General features: G+C 50.5%; 11 protein-coding genes across 11 annotated transcripts; 4 read left to right on the top strand and 7 right to left on the bottom strand.

The window, feature by feature from the left end:
• Positions 1 to 25: 25 nt before the first annotated feature.
• On the bottom strand, positions 26 to 1,688 carry PPTG_03116 (hypothetical protein; the record flags this gene model as incomplete). The annotated part of the gene is made up of 2 exons (XM_008895794.1): positions 26 to 47; positions 106 to 1,688. The coding sequence occupies 2 exons, from the start codon at positions 1,686 to 1,688 to the stop codon at positions 26 to 28; spliced, it is 1,605 nt and encodes a 534-aa protein (XP_008894042.1).
• Positions 1,689 to 2,284: 596 nt separating this feature from the next.
• On the bottom strand, positions 2,285 to 3,154 carry PPTG_03115 (diphthine synthase; the record flags this gene model as incomplete). The annotated part of the gene is made up of 2 exons (XM_008895793.1): positions 2,285 to 2,314; positions 2,372 to 3,154. The coding sequence occupies 2 exons, from the start codon at positions 3,152 to 3,154 to the stop codon at positions 2,285 to 2,287; spliced, it is 813 nt and encodes a 270-aa protein (XP_008894041.1).
• Positions 3,155 to 4,244: 1,090 nt separating this feature from the next.
• PPTG_03114 (hypothetical protein) lies at positions 4,245 to 6,373 on the top strand. The gene has a single exon (XM_008895792.1). The coding sequence runs from the start codon at positions 4,328 to 4,330 to the stop codon at positions 6,182 to 6,184; it is 1,857 nt and encodes a 618-aa protein (XP_008894040.1). The 5' UTR covers positions 4,245 to 4,327; the 3' UTR covers positions 6,185 to 6,373.
• A 229-nt stretch (positions 6,374 to 6,602) lies between these two features.
• Positions 6,603 to 8,487, bottom strand: PPTG_03113 (hypothetical protein). The gene has a single exon (XM_008895791.1). The coding sequence runs from the start codon at positions 8,256 to 8,258 to the stop codon at positions 6,771 to 6,773; it is 1,488 nt and encodes a 495-aa protein (XP_008894039.1). The 5' UTR covers positions 8,259 to 8,487; the 3' UTR covers positions 6,603 to 6,770.
• PPTG_21203 (hypothetical protein) lies at positions 8,092 to 8,697 on the top strand. The gene has a single exon (XM_008896456.1). It carries the CDS (start codon positions 8,317 to 8,319, stop codon positions 8,641 to 8,643), a length of 327 nt encoding a protein of 108 aa, XP_008894704.1. The 5' UTR covers positions 8,092 to 8,316; the 3' UTR covers positions 8,644 to 8,697.
• Positions 8,698 to 9,052: 355 nt separating this feature from the next.
• PPTG_03112 (hypothetical protein) lies at positions 9,053 to 9,739 on the bottom strand (the record flags this gene model as incomplete). Its single annotated transcript, XM_008895790.1, has 1 exon — positions 9,053 to 9,739. The coding sequence occupies one exon, from the start codon at positions 9,737 to 9,739 to the stop codon at positions 9,053 to 9,055; it is 687 nt and encodes a 228-aa protein (XP_008894038.1).
• Positions 9,740 to 11,293: 1,554 nt separating this feature from the next.
• PPTG_03111 (TKL protein kinase) lies at positions 11,294 to 14,069 on the top strand. The gene has a single exon (XM_008895789.1). The coding sequence runs from the start codon at positions 11,324 to 11,326 to the stop codon at positions 14,033 to 14,035; it is 2,712 nt and encodes a 903-aa protein (XP_008894037.1). The 5' UTR covers positions 11,294 to 11,323; the 3' UTR covers positions 14,036 to 14,069.
• Positions 14,070 to 14,374: 305 nt separating this feature from the next.
• On the top strand, positions 14,375 to 15,193 carry PPTG_03110 (hypothetical protein; the record flags this gene model as incomplete). The annotated part of the gene is made up of 1 exon (XM_008895788.1): positions 14,375 to 15,193. The coding sequence occupies one exon, from the start codon at positions 14,375 to 14,377 to the stop codon at positions 14,654 to 14,656; it is 282 nt and encodes a 93-aa protein (XP_008894036.1). The 3' UTR covers positions 14,657 to 15,193.
• On the bottom strand, positions 14,822 to 15,500 carry PPTG_03109 (hypothetical protein; the record flags this gene model as incomplete). Its single annotated transcript, XM_008895787.1, has 2 exons — positions 14,822 to 15,000; positions 15,122 to 15,500. The coding sequence occupies 2 exons, from the start codon at positions 15,498 to 15,500 to the stop codon at positions 14,822 to 14,824; spliced, it is 558 nt and encodes a 185-aa protein (XP_008894035.1).
• Positions 15,501 to 15,848: 348 nt separating this feature from the next.
• Positions 15,849 to 16,718, bottom strand: PPTG_03108 (hypothetical protein; the record flags this gene model as incomplete). Its single annotated transcript, XM_008895786.1, has 1 exon — positions 15,849 to 16,718. One exon carries the CDS (start codon positions 16,716 to 16,718, stop codon positions 15,849 to 15,851), a length of 870 nt encoding a protein of 289 aa, XP_008894034.1.
• A 758-nt stretch (positions 16,719 to 17,476) lies between these two features.
• On the bottom strand, positions 17,477 to 18,669 carry PPTG_03107 (hypothetical protein). Its single transcript, XM_008895785.1, has one exon. It carries the CDS (start codon positions 18,623 to 18,625, stop codon positions 17,573 to 17,575), a length of 1,053 nt encoding a protein of 350 aa, XP_008894033.1. The 5' UTR covers positions 18,626 to 18,669; the 3' UTR covers positions 17,477 to 17,572.
• Between the last annotated feature and the right edge of the window lie 857 nt (positions 18,670 to 19,526).

The raw sequence follows: 19,526 nt of genomic DNA, 5'->3' as shown, positions 1-19,526 counted from the left end.
AACATGTTCTCGAGGTGGTCCTCGTTCAGGTTGTCGGACGGGAGCGACTTGGAGAACATGATAGTGAAGACTGAAGTCAGGATAGAGCCCATGGAGCTCATGAACAGGATGACGGCCTGAGCCATCGACTTCAACGACAGCGGCACGCTCGAGTACACGAGATCGTAGGCGGTAACGTTGATCAGACACTCGGCCAGACCGATGAAGACGTAGTTGGGAATAGCAGCGGCCCACGAAATGTCGTTCATGGGCTCCGAGCTTCCACCATCAAGAATTGGGTCTCCATTCGCGTCTTCGAGGGCGCCGGCGTTACGACGGATCACCTCGAAAATACCAGCCCAGAAGATACCGATGATGGCGATGATGAGGCCAATAGCAGACTTGCCGAACTGAGAAGGAGACTTGCCAACCCTCTTGGTGTACAGCGGGTACACGATCGAGTCTAGAATGGGAATGCAGATGACAATGACAATCGGATCAAACACTCCGAGCATGGCACCAGGGATCTGTTTGCTGTCCGGGTCGCTCCTGTCGAGACGCAGGTCGCACTGCTGTGTGATGGACTGGAAGTTGGCATCCGTCTGGTCGTACGCGCAGTTCCAGATGATCGTGAAGGCGGCGTACGGGAGCACCCGCACCAGTTTCTTGTACCCCTCGACACGCTCGTCGTCGAAAGTGCCGCCCATGCTGCTCTTAGACACATCCAGGAAGGATTGGTCCTGACCGGCGTACACCCAGCCTACAATACCGGCGAGAACCAGCACGGCAGCTATGTACGACATGATGTTGCCAACGTCCGCCTTGTCGACGGTGAAAGCCGAAATGACGTTGACAACCAACGCAGCCAGGAAGCAGAAAGTGGCCGAAACGAGGATGAAGCCATTGCGGGTCTGGTGAGCGTTGGCCCAGCCAAGACGGCACATCATCGAAATGGAACGATCGTTGGGCGGCATGAAGACATAGCGAGGGTAACCAACACATAGCATGGCGATAGCGAATAGCATCACGACTGCGCAGATCATGTACGTGGCAAAGTATCCGTATTCGGCGGGAATCTGTGCCGAACCATCAACGCACAGAACCGAAAGGTAACCGTACGAGAAGCCAGCGCCGATGTTGATACAGAAGTAAAAGTACGAGAAGTACGTCTCCTTCTGTTGTACCTCGCTCGGGTCGTGCGGGTCGAACTGGTCAGCACCGAGCGTGATCACGTTCGACTTGATAGCACCAGTACCGATGCCGATGCCGACAAACAAACCGATGATGAAGATCGGGTTCACAACAGCAGAATTCGTCATGACCGTCGGGTAGGCTGCAATAGCCACGAGGAAGTCACCGATGCAGTACCAGATACCGAATGTCAGGATCGTACGGAAGCGGCCCCATCGTTCATCGGCCAGGTAAGCACCGAACAGCGGAGTCAGGTAGCAAATGGACGTCCAGGTACTCTTCAAGGCACTGGCAGACACGAGACTCCATCCGATTTTCTGCATGAAGTTCTTGAGACCTTGGTTGATACCATAGTAACTGAGACGCTCGGCTAGCTCCATCATGAGGATGAAGGAACAGACTTGAAACAGGACGCTCTTGTATTTGCGTGGTCGAGCCTCCCACATGGTCTGCACGGGCTCGTAGGGCACTGCTGGTGACCCCATGGGCGACTTGAGGGGAGCACTGGTGACTCCCATGATGGTCTCGAGGTTCTTGTCGATGCGAGCGCTGGAGGTCCAATTGAGAAATGAACGAGTTTTCGACTGGCAGTGCACGGGCTCAGGACTGGATGCAAGAGACACGACAACCAAGACTTGCAAAAACTAGTCGTGACCTATTACGAAACAGGGTTCTTTGTTGACTGGATGCACTGACAGTGTGCCACAGGGAGCCACAAACATATTCCTACTGAAGTACACTGCATAACTTCACATTGTACTGTAACCCTGAAGGCGTAATCGCTATCAGTGCATTAATTTGGTTGTGCGAATGGTATGCCTTTCGCAAAAGTTTTTATTAACAGCTATTGCGCCGTGAGCAGACTACAACCACTTACAATGCGCCAGTACATCAGTAGCAAGGATCACTAAAGAGACGATTTCGTCTACAGATTCGTCTACTGTTGAGTGTATCAGGAGGATGGGTAACTCAATTCATTTGCTGCACCTCGACACTATCCACGACCTGACTGGAGGTAATTGAGCACTCGAGAACCAGAGCAAGAGTGAGCATCTAACGAGCATATGCATTCATGTATCAAGGGAAAAGCGGCGCTAAAACTCGTCGTCGATGTCTATTTCTTGATGTAGAACTGCTTGAGCATCTGTACAAAGCCACATCAGAATAATCTCCCACATAACTGACCAACAAGTCCACGTACCTCCTCTTCGAGCGGGTGCACCTCTCCCGTAATGGCCAGACAGTGCAGCGGAGCGCCAAAGTCGGCGGTCAGCAGCTCCTCCATGGTGCCGGCGATGATGGTCTGGTCCTTCTGGCCGAGACGTGCCATGCCTACGCAGATCGTGTCTTTACTGTAAGCTCCTTCCTGACGCTTCTCCTCGATTTCAATAAGCTGTTCAATAGCCTGATTCACCGTCATGAAGCGCGGCGGCAGGTAGACCGTGCGGCCGCGGCACATGGCCTCAAAGTCGGGCTCCTTCACCTTAATGTCCAGCAGACACAGCGTGTGCATGCCGCCGCGACGATTGTACTGGATCTTCTCATAGAAGCTATCGGGACGCCACTCGTCCCGGAAGAAGGGGATAGACACGGTCTGCCCGAACGAGTAGAGCTGCAGGCCACAGGAGCCCGCAGCGCCCATGACGGACGCGTTGTGGATCACTTCGACCTTGATATCCAGCTCCTTGGCGCGCAGAATCAGATCTGAGTGGGTCGTAGCGCAGAGCGGGTCGCCCACGACCAAGAAGGCCACGTCATCGTCCTTGGCATCGGCGAAAATCTGGTCAGCGCCGGTCTCGACGCAGTCGCGGTCGGCTAGAATCACCTCACGGCCATAGAACTCGCCCAATTTCTCCAGCTCTACGCCCAACACCGACGTGTAGTTCTCTAGGAAGACCTTCTTGGACTTCTTGATGGCGTTCAGACCACGCAGCGTCACGTCCTGCTCGTCGCCGAGGCCTAGACCAACCACATATAGCACCATAATGCACGGTTGCCAATCAAAAATGAAATGATGTGACACACACCAAGGTTACAAATAGTGTAACCCCTGTCAACATTGTTGATAGGAATGCTACAATAGTACTCGTCAACCTGCACAACTTAAATGGGAATGGAAAAAAATATTTCGAGAGATCTGATTGGCCGGGATGGCATTCAGACGAAAAAAACCCATTAAACATTTAATGGGTTTTTTTCGTCTGAATGCCATCCAACATTTTCATCGAAAGTTCTAACAAAAAAGGTGGCGCTTTTCGTCTCCATTCTGGTCTGCGCTGAGCCGGTGGCGAAAATGGAGACGAAAAGCGACCTCCGCATTTGGTGATCCTTCTTTTCTCGTTCAACTTGACATGCATGTCAAATCCGAAAAGAGCGGGACCACCAAAGGTTCCAATCAAAGTTCCGACACGCTGCTTGTCATCGCTTCAAGATTGGACGCTGCCTTCCTGCTCATCGAGACTCGCGAGGGCTTCACAGCGCTGTGCTTGCTAATGCATACCGCCCTCTCTACTTTAGTAGGAAACTGCAGAGCGCAAGGATTGGGGGCACCACATTCGAACCCCAACTCGGACCCAAGCTTGTCTTTGAAGCGCAGCGATCCCACCAAAATTCGGGCTGAGTATCCATAACGCGAAATCGCAGCAATTACGGTTAAGGATGTCGTGACCACCCGCGCTGATTAACGCACGTTTGTTGAAACCCTTTGACAAGACGCGAAGTTGGACGTGGAGTGGCTGGGTTTTCGCTAATGATCACTCGACGTACAGATAGCAATGCCATCGATAAAAATCTCTGCAGCTACTGTTAGTACTAGAGACAACCACGAAACCACATGCAAGTTAATGCCTCCCTTCAGTAGGTGCGCCTTCGAAGCATAGTAGCGCGCAAGCCAAATCTTAGTATTGTACACACTCATCGACAGCATAATTCAGTAATGTCGTTTTTCAGTCAAGAGCATCTCCTACAAGGAGATGTGCCTGTGCCTACAAGTCCAGTCGTTTGCAGGTCTCGGCACCCCATCACCAAATGCACGGCGCCTAGCTCACGCTGATATCGACGTTCCTTCCCTGTGTGGATTGGCAGCAGTGCACGCGCATTCAGGCCATTTCCAATTTCACCACTAGCGCGTAACTTGACCAGCTTTGAGACCTTCACAATGGGAATCACATCCGCTCCCATCAAATCACCCATGGGCTCGCCCGCGGTGCCCTATGAGACCACACAAACCGTGTGGGAGGCTCGACCACGCAAGTACAAGAGCATCTTGTTGGAGGTATGCCTCTTCATCCTCATGACGGAGCTAGCCGAGCGTCTCAGTTACTACGGTATCAACCAAGGTCTCAAGAACTTCATGCAGAAAATCGGATGGAGTCTCGTGTCTGCCAGTGCCTTGAAGAGTACCTGGACGTCCATTTGCTACCTGACTCCGTTGTTCGGTGCTTACCTGGCCGATGAACGATGGGGCCGCTTCCGTACGATCCTGACATTCGGTATCTGGTACTGCATCGGTGACTTCCTCGTGGCTATTGCAGCCTACCCGACGGTCATGACGAATTCTGCTGTTGTGAACCCGATCTTCATCATCGGTTTGTTTGTCGGTATCGGCATCGGTACTGGTGCTATCAAGTCGAACGTGATCACGCTCGGTGCTGACCAGTTCGACCCGCACGACCCGAGCGAGGTACAACAGAAGGAGACGTACTTCTCGTACTTTTACTTCTGTATCAACATCGGCGCTGGCTTCTCGTACGGTTACCTTTCGGTTCTGTGCGTTGATGGTTCGGCACAGATTCCCGCCGAATACGGATACTTTGCCACGTACATGATCTGCGCAGTCGTGATGCTATTCGCTATCGCCATGCTATGTGTTGGTTACCCTCGCTATGTCTTCATGCCGCCCAACGATCGTTCCATTTCGATGATGTGCCGTCTTGGCTGGGCCAACGCTCACCAGACCCGCAATGGCTTCATCCTCGTTTCGGCCACTTTCTGCTTCCTGGCTGCGTTGGTTGTCAACGTCATTTCGGCTTTCACCGTCGACAAGGCGGACGTTGGCAACATCATGTCGTACATAGCTGCCGTGCTGGTTCTCGCCGGTATTGTAGGCTGGGTGTACGCCGGTCAGGACCAATCCTTCCTGGATGTGTCTAAGAGCAGCATGGGCGGCACTTTCGACGACGAGCGTGTTGAGGGGTACAAGAAACTGGTGCGGGTGCTCCCGTACGCCGCCTTCACGATCATCTGGAACTGCGCGTACGACCAGACGGATGCCAACTTCCAGTCCATCACACAGCAGTGCGACCTGCGTCTCGACAGGAGCGACCCGGACAGCAAACAGATCCCTGGTGCCATGCTCGGAGTGTTTGATCCGATTGTCATTGTCATCTGCATTCCCATTCTAGACTCGATCGTGTACCCGCTGTACACCAAGAGGGTTGGCAAGTCTCCTTCTCAGTTCGGCAAGTCTGCTATTGGCCTCATCATCGCCATCATCGGTATCTTCTGGGCTGGTATTTTCGAGGTGATCCGTCGTAACGCCGGCGCCCTCGAAGACGCGAATGGAGACCCAATTCTTGATGGTGGAAGCTCGGAGCCCATGAACGACATTTCGTGGGCCGCTGCTATTCCCAACTACGTCTTCATCGGTCTGGCCGAGTGTCTGATCAACGTTACCGCCTACGATCTCGTGTACTCGAGCGTGCCGCTGTCGTTGAAGTCGATGGCTCAGGCCGTCATCCTGTTCATGAGCTCCATGGGCTCTATCCTGACTTCAGTCTTCACTATCATGTTCTCCAAGTCGCTCCCGTCCGACAACCTGAACGAGGACCACCTCGAGAACATGTTCTTTACAGTGGGTGCCGTCAGTGTTATTAATTTCGTCTTCTTCGTGATCATTATGAAGAAGATGAATATGGGCATGTCTTCTTCGCCAGAGATCGACCATCTCGGCAACGAGATCATAAACGAGAAGATCTCGGTGGGTTCACGTCAAAGTATCTCGAATGTCAAGTAAGACCTCAGCCTGCTATTTTTTCTGATGTGTGTGTGTGTGTGTTTTATTTTTAAGAAAGCTAGTATCGATAACAATCATCGACATTTTTGGGTTAAATCACCTTAAGTTGGGGTTTTATGTTTAGAAAATTTCTAAACATAAAATTCCTTTAAGAAATGTCTAAGAAGAAAGAAATGTAAAACATCCAACTTCACGCGCATCATACATGTAGCCATGCTGCTAGCGACGCCGTAGCGTTGTGAAGGCGCTCTCTTTGGGAGATGGCGAATGTATAGTTAACACCTGGATATTCACTGCGCTCGGCTTGGAATTCATGCGGCATACTATGCTTACTATGCTCGTTTACTTGGATTGCAGGTGATGACAACGTACAGGTGTTGTCGTTGGATGGACTTACTATTTCAGAAACGAAAAACAAATTATACAAGGCGAGACGTGTATTTAACGTTATGACTGGGTGGGCGGCAACCTCCGCCAGCCATCGTATTCAACGTGCAGCAAGAGCAGAGCACAGGCGGATATACCTTGGCCACAACTAACTGTCAGTACAGGGCCAGACGGTGTGCCTTCATCAAAGTCACTCCAGTCAGAGAAGCTTCTTGGAGCTGGCAACGCAGCCGTACACGCCCGTATCAAGTAGCGAGCAGTACGCGCCACTAGGACAGTCACCGTCACTTACTTGAGCCACGCAGACGTGGTCGGAGTCGATGCAGCCATCGTGATCCCATCCCACAACGCCGATCGTTTCTTCATTGCTGGAGCAGCCCTCCCAAGGAGTCGATTCCTCAGCACCATCCTTGCATCCGTAAACACCCGTATCAAGCCACTCGCAGTGAGCTCCAGACGGGCAGTCACCGTACGTCTCGGCAACGCACACATTGCCCGAAGTGACGCACCCGTCCGAGCTCCAGCCAGCGACGCCAATACTCTCCTGTCCACTGGGGCATGACATCTTTTGGTGCTCCTTGTGGTGGTGGTGATGGTGATGGTGGTGCTTCTTAGCGCTGGCGACGCAGCCGTAGACTCCAGTATCGAGCAGCGAACAATACGCGCCACTAGGACAGTGACCATCACTTACTTGCGCTACACACACGTAGTCGGAATCGATGCAGCCATCGTGGTCCCAACCCACAACTCCAATAGTTTGTTCATTACTAGAGCAGCCCTCCCAAGGAGTCGATTCCTCAGCACCATCCTTGCATCCGTAAACGCCAGTGTCGAGCCATTCACAATGAGCTCCTGACGGGCAGTCACCGTACGTCTCGGCAACACAAACGTTACCCGAAGTGACGCACCCGTCCGAGCTCCAGCCAGCGACGCCAATACTCTCTTGTCCGCTGGGGCATGACATCTTTTGGTGCTCCTTGTGGTGGTGGTGATGGTGGTGGTGGTGCTTCTTAGCGCTGGCGACGCAACCATAGACGCCAGTATCGAGCAACGAGCAGTACGCGCCACTCGGACAGTCACCGTCACTCACCTGAGCAACACAAACGCGGTCGGAGTCGATGCAGCCATCGTGATCCCAACCCACAACGCCGATAGTCTGCTCGTTGTCAGCACAAGTTCCATCGTCGACGTATTGTATGTCTTCAGGGGATCCGGCCGTGCACCCGTAGACGCCCGTGTCTAGTAGAGCACAGTAGGCTCCTTCGGGGCAGTCACCGTCGCTCACTTGAGCCACACAGACATTGCCGGTAGCAACGCAGCCATCGTGGTCCCAGCCAGCAACACCGATCGTTTGTTCACCGTCCGCACAGTACGAGGTGGTTTCCTGGGAATCCCACGAATCGTCGTAGTCACCGCCAGTCGTGCACCCGTAGACACCCGTGTCTAGTAGAGCACAGTAAGCTCCCTCGGGGCAGTCACCGTCACTCACTTGAGCCACACAGACGTTGCCAGTAGCGACACAGCCATCGTGGTCCCACCCAGCAACTCCGATGGTTTGCTCACCATCGCCGCACGTGGCCGTGGATTTCGTGTGCACCCGGACTCGAAGACTTGTCGCGGACACATTGGGGGTCGTCGTCACTAGCCCCAGCGAGACTGCGGCAACCAGGACTTTCACCGACAGCATCTTGACTTGATATCAACTTGGAACGACTGGACTTGAGGATATCGCGGTGAATTCGAGAATGGCGAGCAATGCAGCGGCGGCAAAGCGTTGGAGGTGGAAATATATACCACTACATACGAACAGGAAGACAAACGGAGGAGATATCTTCTTAGCCACCAGTGATTCACTGGCAGTGAACCCACCGAGTGGCGAGGAGATCTCGTTGAAAAGGCAAAAAATGGATCTTGCGCGACGGTTTGGAAAAGATATGGTCGGTGGCTGCATTTTTTTTTTATTGCTAGAAGACCCAGATAGAGCTTCTCGCTGGACTCCTCTTGCCATCTTTTTGTCACCTGAGTTGAACCCTGAACAGTCGAAGCATGATACAAGTATAATATTGCAGTAACTACGTGGCTTATTTCTCGTGGAGAAGCTCTGATCAACCTTGAGTATGCTGTGCCGCATAGTATGTGGACATGATTTTGGTAACTGTAAATGACATGTGCCTTTTACAGTTACGAGAATCTTGTCACCCTGATTTCCACGGATCTATCTCTCTGCTGAGCCCTGATGAAGCTCCTCTTGGCAGCTTCGTGACAATTATCATCACAAAAGACATGACAGGTCTTCACAGCTTCATCTTGAAGAACAGAGCACAGAGCTTTCGTCTTTGATCACACTGTTGAATTCAAAGAGTGCGTGCGCTCCTAACAGTGATACACTTTACCTATTACTAATGTTAGTTGCCAAATGGCTGGGAAAATTGTATTGGGTATGTTTCGATATAATCAATCTTCCACTCACGCGCTACGATTCTAGCAGCGGCCATCGAATTTCTTAGCGATGTGCTTTTCTGGGTTTTTGCAGCTGGCAATACCCAACGCGCACGAGTTGCTGTACGTCACGCCGTCGGTGCCGCATACAGGAGCGTACACGTCAGGACAAGCTTGATCGCACTTCGGGGCAGTGTTGCTGAAACGGGGGAGCCCGGGGCCTTCCAGGAAAGCGGGGTTCTGAGTTGGTAGCGAGTGGGGATCGACAGTGTGGTAGTTGTTGCTACTAGGGGAGCCAGCCAGCTCATTCATAGCCTTCTTGAGCTCCGGGTTGTCACCAGCGGGCGTTTGGGGACCAAGTCCCTCAAGATAAGCTGGGTTCTCAATCGGCAGAGTATTGGGGTCGACGGTGTGGGTGTTGGTCGAGTCTAGCTGACGGTGGTCTTTGATGGGCACCTGAGGGCCGAGGCCGTTCAGGTAAGCAGGGTTTTGAGTCGGCAGCGTGTTTGGGTCGATGGTGTAGTAGTTCCCATTTCCAGAAGCAGCCTTCCAGTCTGCCGATAACTCCTCCATTTCCTTCTGCTTGTCGACAGGGATACTTGGGCCTCTAATGGTGGTAGGATCCAAGTAAGTGAGAGTCTTTGGGTCCAAAGTCTGGGTGTTGGTGGACTCGGCGGAGGCACTGGCGGCGGCAAATGCGATTGCGACAAGTCCAGAGGCAAACTTCATCTTGAGAGGAGGAGCGGTGTGTGGTAGCGCTTGCAAAATTGAGAATGGTAATGTAGCGGCCACCCCAGTTTCGTTGTTGTCCTGGGTGTATGCTTTTCCCGATGATACAGTACGTGTAATCGTGATTACGAGGTCGAAGTTGTAGATCTTCGTTGCGTTGTCAATGCGCAGGAAACCATTGAATATGGGAGTCTGACTAAGCAATTCGAACAGGAAAAGAAGCCGTCACGTGCCCATGATAAAGCGCACGATGGATTGCGGGCTACCCGTGATCCGTTATGTACGGACCGTAAAAAAAAAGTATAATAGCTGTAAGACACAAAGAGAGTATTTTTCGTTGCAATGCGTAGAACCAGCAATTCTCCTCGTTGTATCAACGTGCCAGCTAAATTTAAGTGCCTGTGCTCAAACACCTAAGTTTTCCGACTATTTGTGTATTTTTCCAAATAAAATGAGTTGGGACTGCTTCGAGAAGATTGATCACGTGAGCTCAGCTTAACTATTTGCTCAGCATCGAGAATACCGATTTATCTGAGAACAAATTGAGGCTAGTTATACTTCACACCTCATTTTGAGGGTGATCTCAACCCAGTCAACACATCTGAGCAGGAAGAGCTTTTGTTGCCTTGTACTAGTAGCACCAGACTCCTTACGAGTAGCACAGTAAATGATAAGATTATATTTGCGGCCCATTATTATTTTTATTATTATTATTATTATTATTTTAATTCTATCTACCAAAGCCAATTGCACTCGGACGAGGCATTACCTCTACTCCTGAACCTACCACCGCAATGCTTAGCTGGTGGCGGCGGCTGTCCACATTAACGCTTTCGTAGTCAGTATTCGCAGTTTGTTCGGCTAGCGAAAAAAAAACACTTACTGGAGAATGCGACGCGTTAGTGTAAATTGACCTCGGCGGGCAGGATATCATACTGTCGTCGACCCTATTCGATAGGGTAGACTATCCTTTTGCATCTTGTAGCCCTTCGTCTCCTGCCGTCTCGACACCATAGTCTGGCAGCTAGCTCAGCTGTGAGCAAGACTCAAAGTGCAAGCATGCAATTATTCTGTGGTTCTGTTACAACCGCGATTTTATTTCTAGAGCATACCGACATTTAGCTCATTCCGAGAACGAGTTCTAACAGGGTGCTGTGAAGGCAGTAGTCAAATGACAACGCAGAGCCGTAATGTGGTAGACATGCATGAGGTGCTGAAGATTAACAAGATATTCGCCCGACGTTGTGGACTTGCCAGTTGGTTAAACAAAAATGCTTTTGGTGGTCACCAATAGTATTCTCACATCAAACATTAGTACTAACAGTGTTCTAGATCGCGAGATAAAAAAAAATAGAATAAGAGTACAAAAACATAATGCTCCAGTATTACTATACTATAATATTTGGTGGATATCATTCTACTACAATCCCTGGCTTTATTGAAATGATCTCTGTCTCCACCAGTATTATTGATACACCTGCTTGAGGTCAATATTAATGCTTTAAATACTGATACATCAAAATAATAAAATTATTTAAGAGAAAAATATATATTTGTAGATTCACAACTTTCCTAACTGTAAATATGGGGCGCTGGCAGCTGTGGGTAAACCCACGTGTGGCCGAGAGCGACCGATGGCACTCGAGCCGCGTGGGGCTTGTGCGCTCGTCAGCGATTCTGGGCGATCACTTGGTTTCGGAGCTGCGGGAGTTGGCACGCGCGTCTGACGACGACATGGCGCTGGCACGCGCAGGTCAATTCTTGAATAAGAAACTGCGGAGATTCGAAGATGAAAGTCGCTTGTTGCTGCGACTTGCGGATTCAGCTCGAGTTATTGTACTGCTACAAAGGGCAATTGAGTCGGTTTTGGACCAGTTGGAAAGTGAACTTCGTGATAATTGGGATCGTAATTTGGAGTCTGAACGGGCGGAGTTTATCCAAAAAATTGACGAAATATTACGAGATGAGGAGAAATTGACAAATGAACTGGGAAATAACAACCGACAATTGCAGATTATGACACTATTGAAGTACCAATTGGACCAGTACAGTCACGTCCTGACGCCGAGGGAGCTGGACGTTGTATGCGAGGTTTTTGACACGATAGGCCGGCGTGGAAATGTGATGGTAGGAGCTCTACCACATTGGTTTGCGGCGTCGGAGCTAGAGTGGTTCCGAGCCAAAACGACCGTCGTGGAAGAAGGAGAAGAAGCTTGTGAGCGACAGGCTGCTGTTTGGGCCAAGCTTCACCATCCAAACGTACGAAAGTTTTTCGGTGCGTGTCACGTAGGAACCCCATTCATGATCCACGAAGCGTGCAGTGCATTGCCACTATTAAATCAAACAATTAAGAGGACGAGGGGGCGAAGAAAGACACGACGTGAGCGAGCTATTGACAAAAAGCTGAGTAAAAGTGAAGAACTTGCACACCGGAAGGAGACGCAGACGTGGAGACATGTACTTGGCTGCGCTCTAGGTCTTCAATATGTTCATGAACGAGGACTTGTACATGAACGATTGACTGTAGATAACCTACTTTATTCACAGGCGTCACAGAAAGGAGTTTTGAGTGGAATGGGCTTGGTACGTCGACGTAATTTTGGTAGCTTAGATTTCCACGATGCGGATCCTTTGGAGTCGTCGGATATTTTCGCATTTGGCCTGGCGATTTTTGAAATTCTCGTGAAGGACCGCTCGCCAGACAAGATTGCAACTCGCAATTCAAATTTTGACAATCTTCCAGACGTTCGACCGGATTTTATTAAGAGAACCGAATGGGATCTTCTTCTACGCATGTGTACGCCTGACTTAGTTGATAGTATCAGTATGCCGGATGTTGTACATCAGCTAAGTGTGTTGGCAAGACGTGATGCTCCTATGACTACGAGACTACCCCATGATACTCCAGCTACTGTTGAAGACGTAAGTGGGTACGAAATCCAGACACTGGGGATGACCCTTGAAGCAACGTTGCATGAAATTGAGCAAATTTGTGATGAGACGGACTGTGGAAGCTTCAACAATGTGAATCGTCCTGTATGTGACCGCATAATGGACGTGTACCAACATCTTAAAGCTAGTCCGGATTCAGTGGCCATGGATTTAGTGGAGAACTTTAGTCTCATTGTGCTGCGCTTTTACGACATGCTTGACCAGCGCATTTTAGGTGGCACAAGCGTTGTCGCTAGCATTTGCGCTTCAGGCACAGTGGCGGGCAAGAATTATAGTTTTCATCACGATATTGACATGTTGCTGAGAACGTCTTCATTGCACAATACTGCACCAGTTCATAATTGGCAAACACAGTGGAAAGAGGCTCGACGACGGCAGAGCAAGACGTTAAAATCATGTCTGGAGGAACCAGAACCTTTCTTTAGGCAAATGTCAAACGACATTGAGCGATCCGAAGCAGTAGCATTGATACAATTTGCAGCGAGTACACAGCTGGGCCCCTCGACTGTCAATAAGTCTGAAGATCCTCCGTTGTGGTTCATTCCTCCGTATCAAGTGCAGCTAGGCCGTCACATTGCGGATGGTTCTTTCGGAGCTGTTCACGAAGGAGAATGGCTAGATACGGATGTGGTCGTGAAACAGGTTCTTTTAGATCCCTCCGATAAGGAAAACTGGGAACAATTTCGTCACGAAGCGGATTTGTGGTTCTCATTGAATCATCCGAATTTAATCAAACTTTACGGCGCATGTCACCAAGGGCGACCGTTTTTCGTATGTGAGCCAGCTAGTCGTGGAACTCTGGCGTCGTATTTGAAAGGGAAGAATCGACGTTTAATCTGGTTTGCCATCAGCGATGTTGCTTTGGGTTTGCAACATCTTCACGACCGTGGAATCATTCATGGGGATCTCAAGGGTAATAATATTCTTGTTTGTGATAATACCGAGGGGTTGTCTACGGCAAAGTTGGCGGATTTTGGGTTAAGTATCGTCGTGAACCACATAGAGGCCCCAGCTAATGACGAAAATGGTGCATTGGGAGCTTTTCGGTGGAAGGCGCCGGAGTGTTTGCTTGGTGCTCGACCGACTTTCGCGTCGGACATTTATTCGCTTGGCATGTGCATCATCGAGGCAATTACGGGACAGTATCCGTGGGGGAATACGATGCCGGACTCGGTAGTAGTCCGCAATGTGGCAGAAATGCAGTCTCTTCCGCCACGACCTGAGTGCATGAACGATGACGAGTGGCATCTAGTAACTCGCATGTGTCGTTATGAACCTCATCGTCGGATTCCAATTGGAGCGATCATTAACTGTGCGTTCAATTTTACATCTAAAAAGTGGTAAAAACAGTAAAACAATCATATTTTTTACCGGGGGACATCACATTATATCGTTCCAAAATGTCGACTGAGTTACATTACAGGTAACATTAGGAGACCTTCAACGAACAATCTGCTTGGACGACCTTCGTTCAACTTGTCGCGCGTGCCTTATGCACCGCCTGAGCGGACAATGAGCGGATGAGCGGACGAAGAAAACCGGTTTTTCTCTCCCCCACTTTCCTTTCCCATTTCAAGAAAGAGCGACGGGGATTCGTATTGCTCTTCCAGCGCAATACACGACGTGCTCCGGCCAACATCAACAGAAGTCGTCAAGCATGACGACTTCAAAAGCCGCGGCGTCATGGGTGCGCTGAAGCTTGAAGTGATTGCGAGTTATTTCGATCAAGATGACGACGAAATCGATCCGTACGTCGTTTGTGAGGGAGTCTCCGTTACTGCATTCAATAAGTATGTTGGGGACGGCGAAGGACTGCGGATTCCACTTCGATTTTTCGTCCTCTATGATGGGCGTATCGTGATTGTCGAACTTCCAACGGAAGTGCATGAGAGTACTGCGGCAGAATTCACGAGCAAATTCCTCGGTGCGGCAGGAAATGAAGACGAGATAGGAAAACGTGGCTAGATGACAGCGAGAAGAGCTGCCAACCCGAACAAGGAGGCCGATGCAACATTTAGATCGACGCTGAACCGAACACCACTTCCGACACCTCGCACCGTTGCTAATTGGGTGACATAGGCTGCAAGACAAAATTCATGACGACGCGCAGATCGACAACGGCGGTTGCATTTACACCAGTTGGGAGCGCTTGATTCGCAGGGATCGACAAGATCCGGCGCATGTCGAAGGAGACATTGGCAGCAGCTCCAGCAGCGTTGTGTCGAAATGTTCCACTTGCAGTTGGCGCTGGCAGAGTGCCAAGTACGGCGATGTCATAAAGCGCGTATCGCGTTTGAATACCTTGAGGACTGATTTTCAACAGCAGAATATACTGGATTCCACTGTAATTGCACCACCATTGAGCTGCTGCTTCCAGACTCGCCCAAGTCTGAGATCTTCCAACCTCCACTGCCTATGTCACCCAATTACCAACGGTGCGAAGTGTCGGAAGTGGTGTTCGGTTCAGCGTCGATCCAAATGTTGCATCGGCCTCCTTGTTTGGGTTGGCAGCTCTTCTCGCTGTCATCGAGCCACGTTTTCCTATCTCGTCTTCATTTCCTGCCGCACCGAGGAATTTGCTCGTGAATTCTGCCGCAGTACTCTCATGCACTTCCGTTGGAAGTTCGACAATCACGATACGCCCATCATAGAGGGCGAGAAATCGAAGTGGAATCCGCAGTCCTTCGCCGTCTCCAACATACTTATTGAATGCAGTAACGGAGACTCCCTCACAAACGACGTACGGATCGATTTCGTCGTCATCTTGATCGAAATAACTCGCAATCACTTCAAGCTTCAGCGCACCCATGACGCCGCGGTTTTTGAAGTCGTCATGCTTGACGACTTCTGTTGATGTTGGCCGGAGCACGTCGTGTATTGCGCTGGAAGAGCAATACGAATCCCCGTCGCTCTTTCTTGAAATGGGAAAGGAAAGTGGGGGAGAGAAAAACCGGTTTTCTTCGTCCGCTCATCCGCTCATTGTCCGCTGCACAGTCTGAGTCAGACTGTGCATAAAATGGCATTGAGCGTACCCCTACACACCCTAAGAGAGAGCGATGATGTACTATATAGTGCATTTGAGAACTCCGTGTGTATTATTTGAGTTAGACGTTATTTCGCTGATCACTGAACAACTCCAGGACGGCAAATGATGTAGTTAGTTCTGGGGAGGCTGCGTCGTTGGCTGAGGGCAAGGACCGTCGGACGCCTTGGCGATGCCATTGTTAGGATTTTTGCAGCTGGCGATGCCCAGGAAGCACGAGTTGCTGTACGTGACACCGTCCGTACCGCACACAGGTTTGTACTCATCAGGGCAAATCTGAGCGCACTTGGAGGCACCGCTACCGCTGGAAGTTGCGCCCTCCTTCTTAAGGTATTCCTCCAAGGCCTTTTGTCCCTCTTTGTAACCTGGCATGCCGGGCATAAGTTGAATGCCCGGGCCTTCTTGGAACTTGTAATTTGGGTCCACGGTGTACGGATGGAACGTCGTGTATTCGTTGTTGCTGCCCGATGAAGCAACAGAGCCCTCCAGGAACTTCATTGCTTGCTTTAGCTTCGGGTCATTGTCACCCGGCACCTGGGGACCAGGACCCACGAGAAACTTCGGATCTTGGGTCGGCATGGTCTTCGGGTCGACAGTGAGAGTGTTGCTTGAGTCAGCGGTCTCCAACTTGCGGCCGTTGCCACTGATACTCGATGCGCCTATACTTTTCAGGTATTCCTCAAACTTCTCCTTAGCCGCCGCGTAGCCAGGCATGCCGGGCATAAGTTGAATGCCCGGGCCTTCTTGGAGCTTGTAATTTGGGTCGACTGGCTGAGGGGTTAATGTCTCGTAGTAGCTGCCGCTACCAGAAGCCGGTTGAGAGCCTGGCAGGTCCTGCAGAGCCCTCTTGATGTTGGGGTTGCTTCCACGGAGAACCGCTGTATCAACACCAGTAATCGTGGCAGGATCGGCGTTGTTGGCCGGATCGGCAGAGACACCAGAGACTGCGACGGCTGCAAGGACTACTCCAGCGGCGAACTTCATGTTTCGAGTTGAGTGGAGGGATACCGGAGGGGGACTGTGGGTGGGGTGTTGCTCGCAAATTTAAGAATGCAGCACTCCCAGAGCACCAGTGCGCATGAGGGCTTTCTGATTACATGTTTCCTTGGACGCATCAACTTTTCCATGATCATTACAATCTTCAGGACCCAAGGCTCAGGTAATCTAATCCAGTACAGTGTACTGTATAATGTTCACGTGTGGTGAGGTTGGCCATTGCAGGTGGCTTCAGTGAAGCAGTATTTGTGACGGTACAGCACTCTCGTGGCCTTGTAGGCGATATTGCCATCATCAGTATCTTATTGGCACATTAAAGCGATAACTCTTATGTTTCGTCTGGGCTACCAACTTTCCACTTCACTTACGGTTCGAAGAGAAACTTCGACCTGTCGTGTTCGCTTGCGGATCGCATCATCACCCGAAAAAAAAGTTATGATGAACGATATCGGTGTCCAAAGTAAATGAACATCATTTTGCCTGTCTTTCCCAGATCAAAACCAAAGTACTGTCCTAACGTTAGTACGACTAATAGTACTTCCATTTCCTCTGTCACTCTACCTAGCATTTATAGTTACTACTTTGAAGTACTACTAGATCGTCTTAGTAGTAGTTTTTGGACAAGAAATCGTTTTGAATGAGACTAAACAAATTGGTCAAACGTTGACTATCAGTCGCATCGTAATGGGAAACGAACTGATGCTTGTCAGCAGCTTCTACTGGTAGTACTTAAGTACTAATGTAGCTACCGGTTGCCAAAAAAAGTCTTAGAATGCGTGTGAATTGATTAGCCTGTTAAAGCGTTCAATAGATGACACTTCATGAAAAAGATACTCAACGAGTTAGTTTTGGGTAGACTGCGTAGTCTGCTTGGCGCAAGGACCCTCCGAGACCTTGGCGATGTGCTTGTCGGGGTTCTTGCAGCTAGCAATGCCCAGGAAGCACGAGTTGCTGTATGTGACGCCGTCCGAGCCGCACACAGGGTCATACACATCGGGGCAAACCTCGGGGCAGTTGGAGGCACTGCTGCCGCTGGCGCTAGTAGATGCGCCTTCCTGCTTGGTGAACTCTTTCCAGGCCTTGTTGAACTGAGCATTTTGGCCATAGCCACGCATGCCAGGGAGCACAACAGGGCCGAGACCCTCGTACATCGCAGGGTCTAGTGGAGGAGCAGTCTTTGTGGTATCAAGCGTGGTAGTGGTGCCCGATTCTTTCGAAGCCAAATCGTTCATGGCCTTCTTTGCGTCGGGGCCAGCAGGGGTCATGGGACCAAGGCCCTCGAGATACTTCGGGTCTTGGGTCGGCAGCGTGTGGGGATCGATGGTATAGTAGTTGCTGCCACTCGATGCATCGTGCGAGCCTTCCAGCGACTTCATAGCTTCCTTAAGCTTCGGGTTGTCGCCGGCGGGGGTCTGAGGGCCAAGACCCTCGAGATACTTCGGGTCTTGGACCGGCAGGGACTTGGGGTCGACTTGGAAGGTGTTAGTAGACTCGGCAGCCTCCAAAGCACGCGTTTTGCCATTGTTAGATCCACCTTCCTTCTTCTGGAATTCCTCCCAGGCCTTGTTGGCCGCGTCGTTCTTGCCGTAGCCTGGCATGCCAGGGAGCAAGGCAGGACCGGGACCAAAACCAAACTTAGGGTCGTACTTGGGCAGATCGCGAGGGTCGACCGTGTAGTAGTTGCTGCCACTCGAGGCATCATGCGAGCCTTCCAGTGACTTCATAGCCTCCTTGATCTTCGGGTTGTCGCCGGCGGGCGTCTGTGGGCCAAGACCCTCGATATACTTTGGGTCTTGGACCGGCAGGGACTTGGGGTCGATTTGCGTGGTGGTGGACTCAGCGCAAACACCGGCGACCGCGACAGCGGCAAGAACAAGTCCAGTGGCAAACTTCATCTTTCAAATTGGTAGAGTGATGTGCGGGGGCCTCGCAAATTCGAGAATGAAAGCTTCAGTCCAGCACCATCACACAGTTCCCCAACTTAGCTCTTTTAATAAAGCACCACAAGTAGATGTAAACACAGTACGTTCTATCCAGATTATCCTCGGGATTGTCATGATTGTGGGGTTGGAGGAGTTGACGCAGAGGAATCGGGAAACCTGCGCCTCCACGAGTTGTGGCGTTTGCATGGTTCGGACAGAAAAACATGGTGCCATATTGAGTTACATCATTCGAGCATGCTGTCGCTGGGAATGATCAATCCACGAGCGAGCTACATGTGATCAGTGCTTTATAAATGGATGCTGTGTGTATGGATCCCATGAACGCACATCATCTGTCGTAAATTTGTCGCACCAACGTGGCAGAGCCTCCGCCAGAGGCGACAAACGACAGCCAGCTCTTCGGCTGTATTTACGCACGTGTACCAACACTCGGGTCAAATCGCACGATCCTGTTGAGCCGGGACGGGTTCATCGTTCACTTGTGCGTGGAGCGAATACCTGTAACTTACACTGTAAGTATTACAGTTTTATATCAATAAAGCAGCATCAATTAATACATGAACTGTCCCGTGCAGTGGACGCTGCGTCATTATGAACACTTTAACAATCTTGCTACACTGTTCGGAGATATGCCTTTGGTATTTCTTCACAGCAAGTACATTCCAGAAGGTTGAGATTTGGACAGGGTTATCTGCCATTACTGTAGTATATTTTCCGAAACATTGAGGAATGTAGTAACATGGAATCAGCCAGATTTCACTTACTCATTCCTTTCTTTCCGTCTCACGAATTGTGTGACGGTATAATCCGGTAAATCGCTAATCCTTCACGTGATCAGCCAATCCCCCCCCCC

The sequence above is a fragment of the Phytophthora parasitica genome (genome assembly GCF_000247585.1).
Source record: "Phytophthora parasitica INRA-310 unplaced genomic scaffold supercont2.4, whole genome shotgun sequence".
NCBI classification, from domain to species: domain Eukaryota; phylum Oomycota; class Peronosporomycetes; order Peronosporales; family Peronosporaceae; genus Phytophthora; species Phytophthora nicotianae.
This window is presented reverse-complemented; position numbering and strand designations above follow the sequence as displayed.

Coding starts and splice junctions, on each gene's coding strand:
- PPTG_03114 (XM_008895792.1), top strand. CDS start 4,328: ATGGGAATCACATCCGCTCCCATCAAATCACCCATGGGCTCGCCCGCG.
- PPTG_03113 (XM_008895791.1), bottom strand. CDS start 8,258: ATGCTGTCGGTGAAAGTCCTGGTTGCCGCAGTCTCGCTGGGGCTAGTG.
- PPTG_21203 (XM_008896456.1), top strand. CDS start 8,317: ATGGCGAGCAATGCAGCGGCGGCAAAGCGTTGGAGGTGGAAATATATA.
- PPTG_03111 (XM_008895789.1), top strand. CDS start 11,324: ATGGGGCGCTGGCAGCTGTGGGTAAACCCACGTGTGGCCGAGAGCGAC.
- PPTG_03107 (XM_008895785.1), bottom strand. CDS start 18,625: ATGAAGTTTGCCACTGGACTTGTTCTTGCCGCTGTCGCGGTCGCCGGT.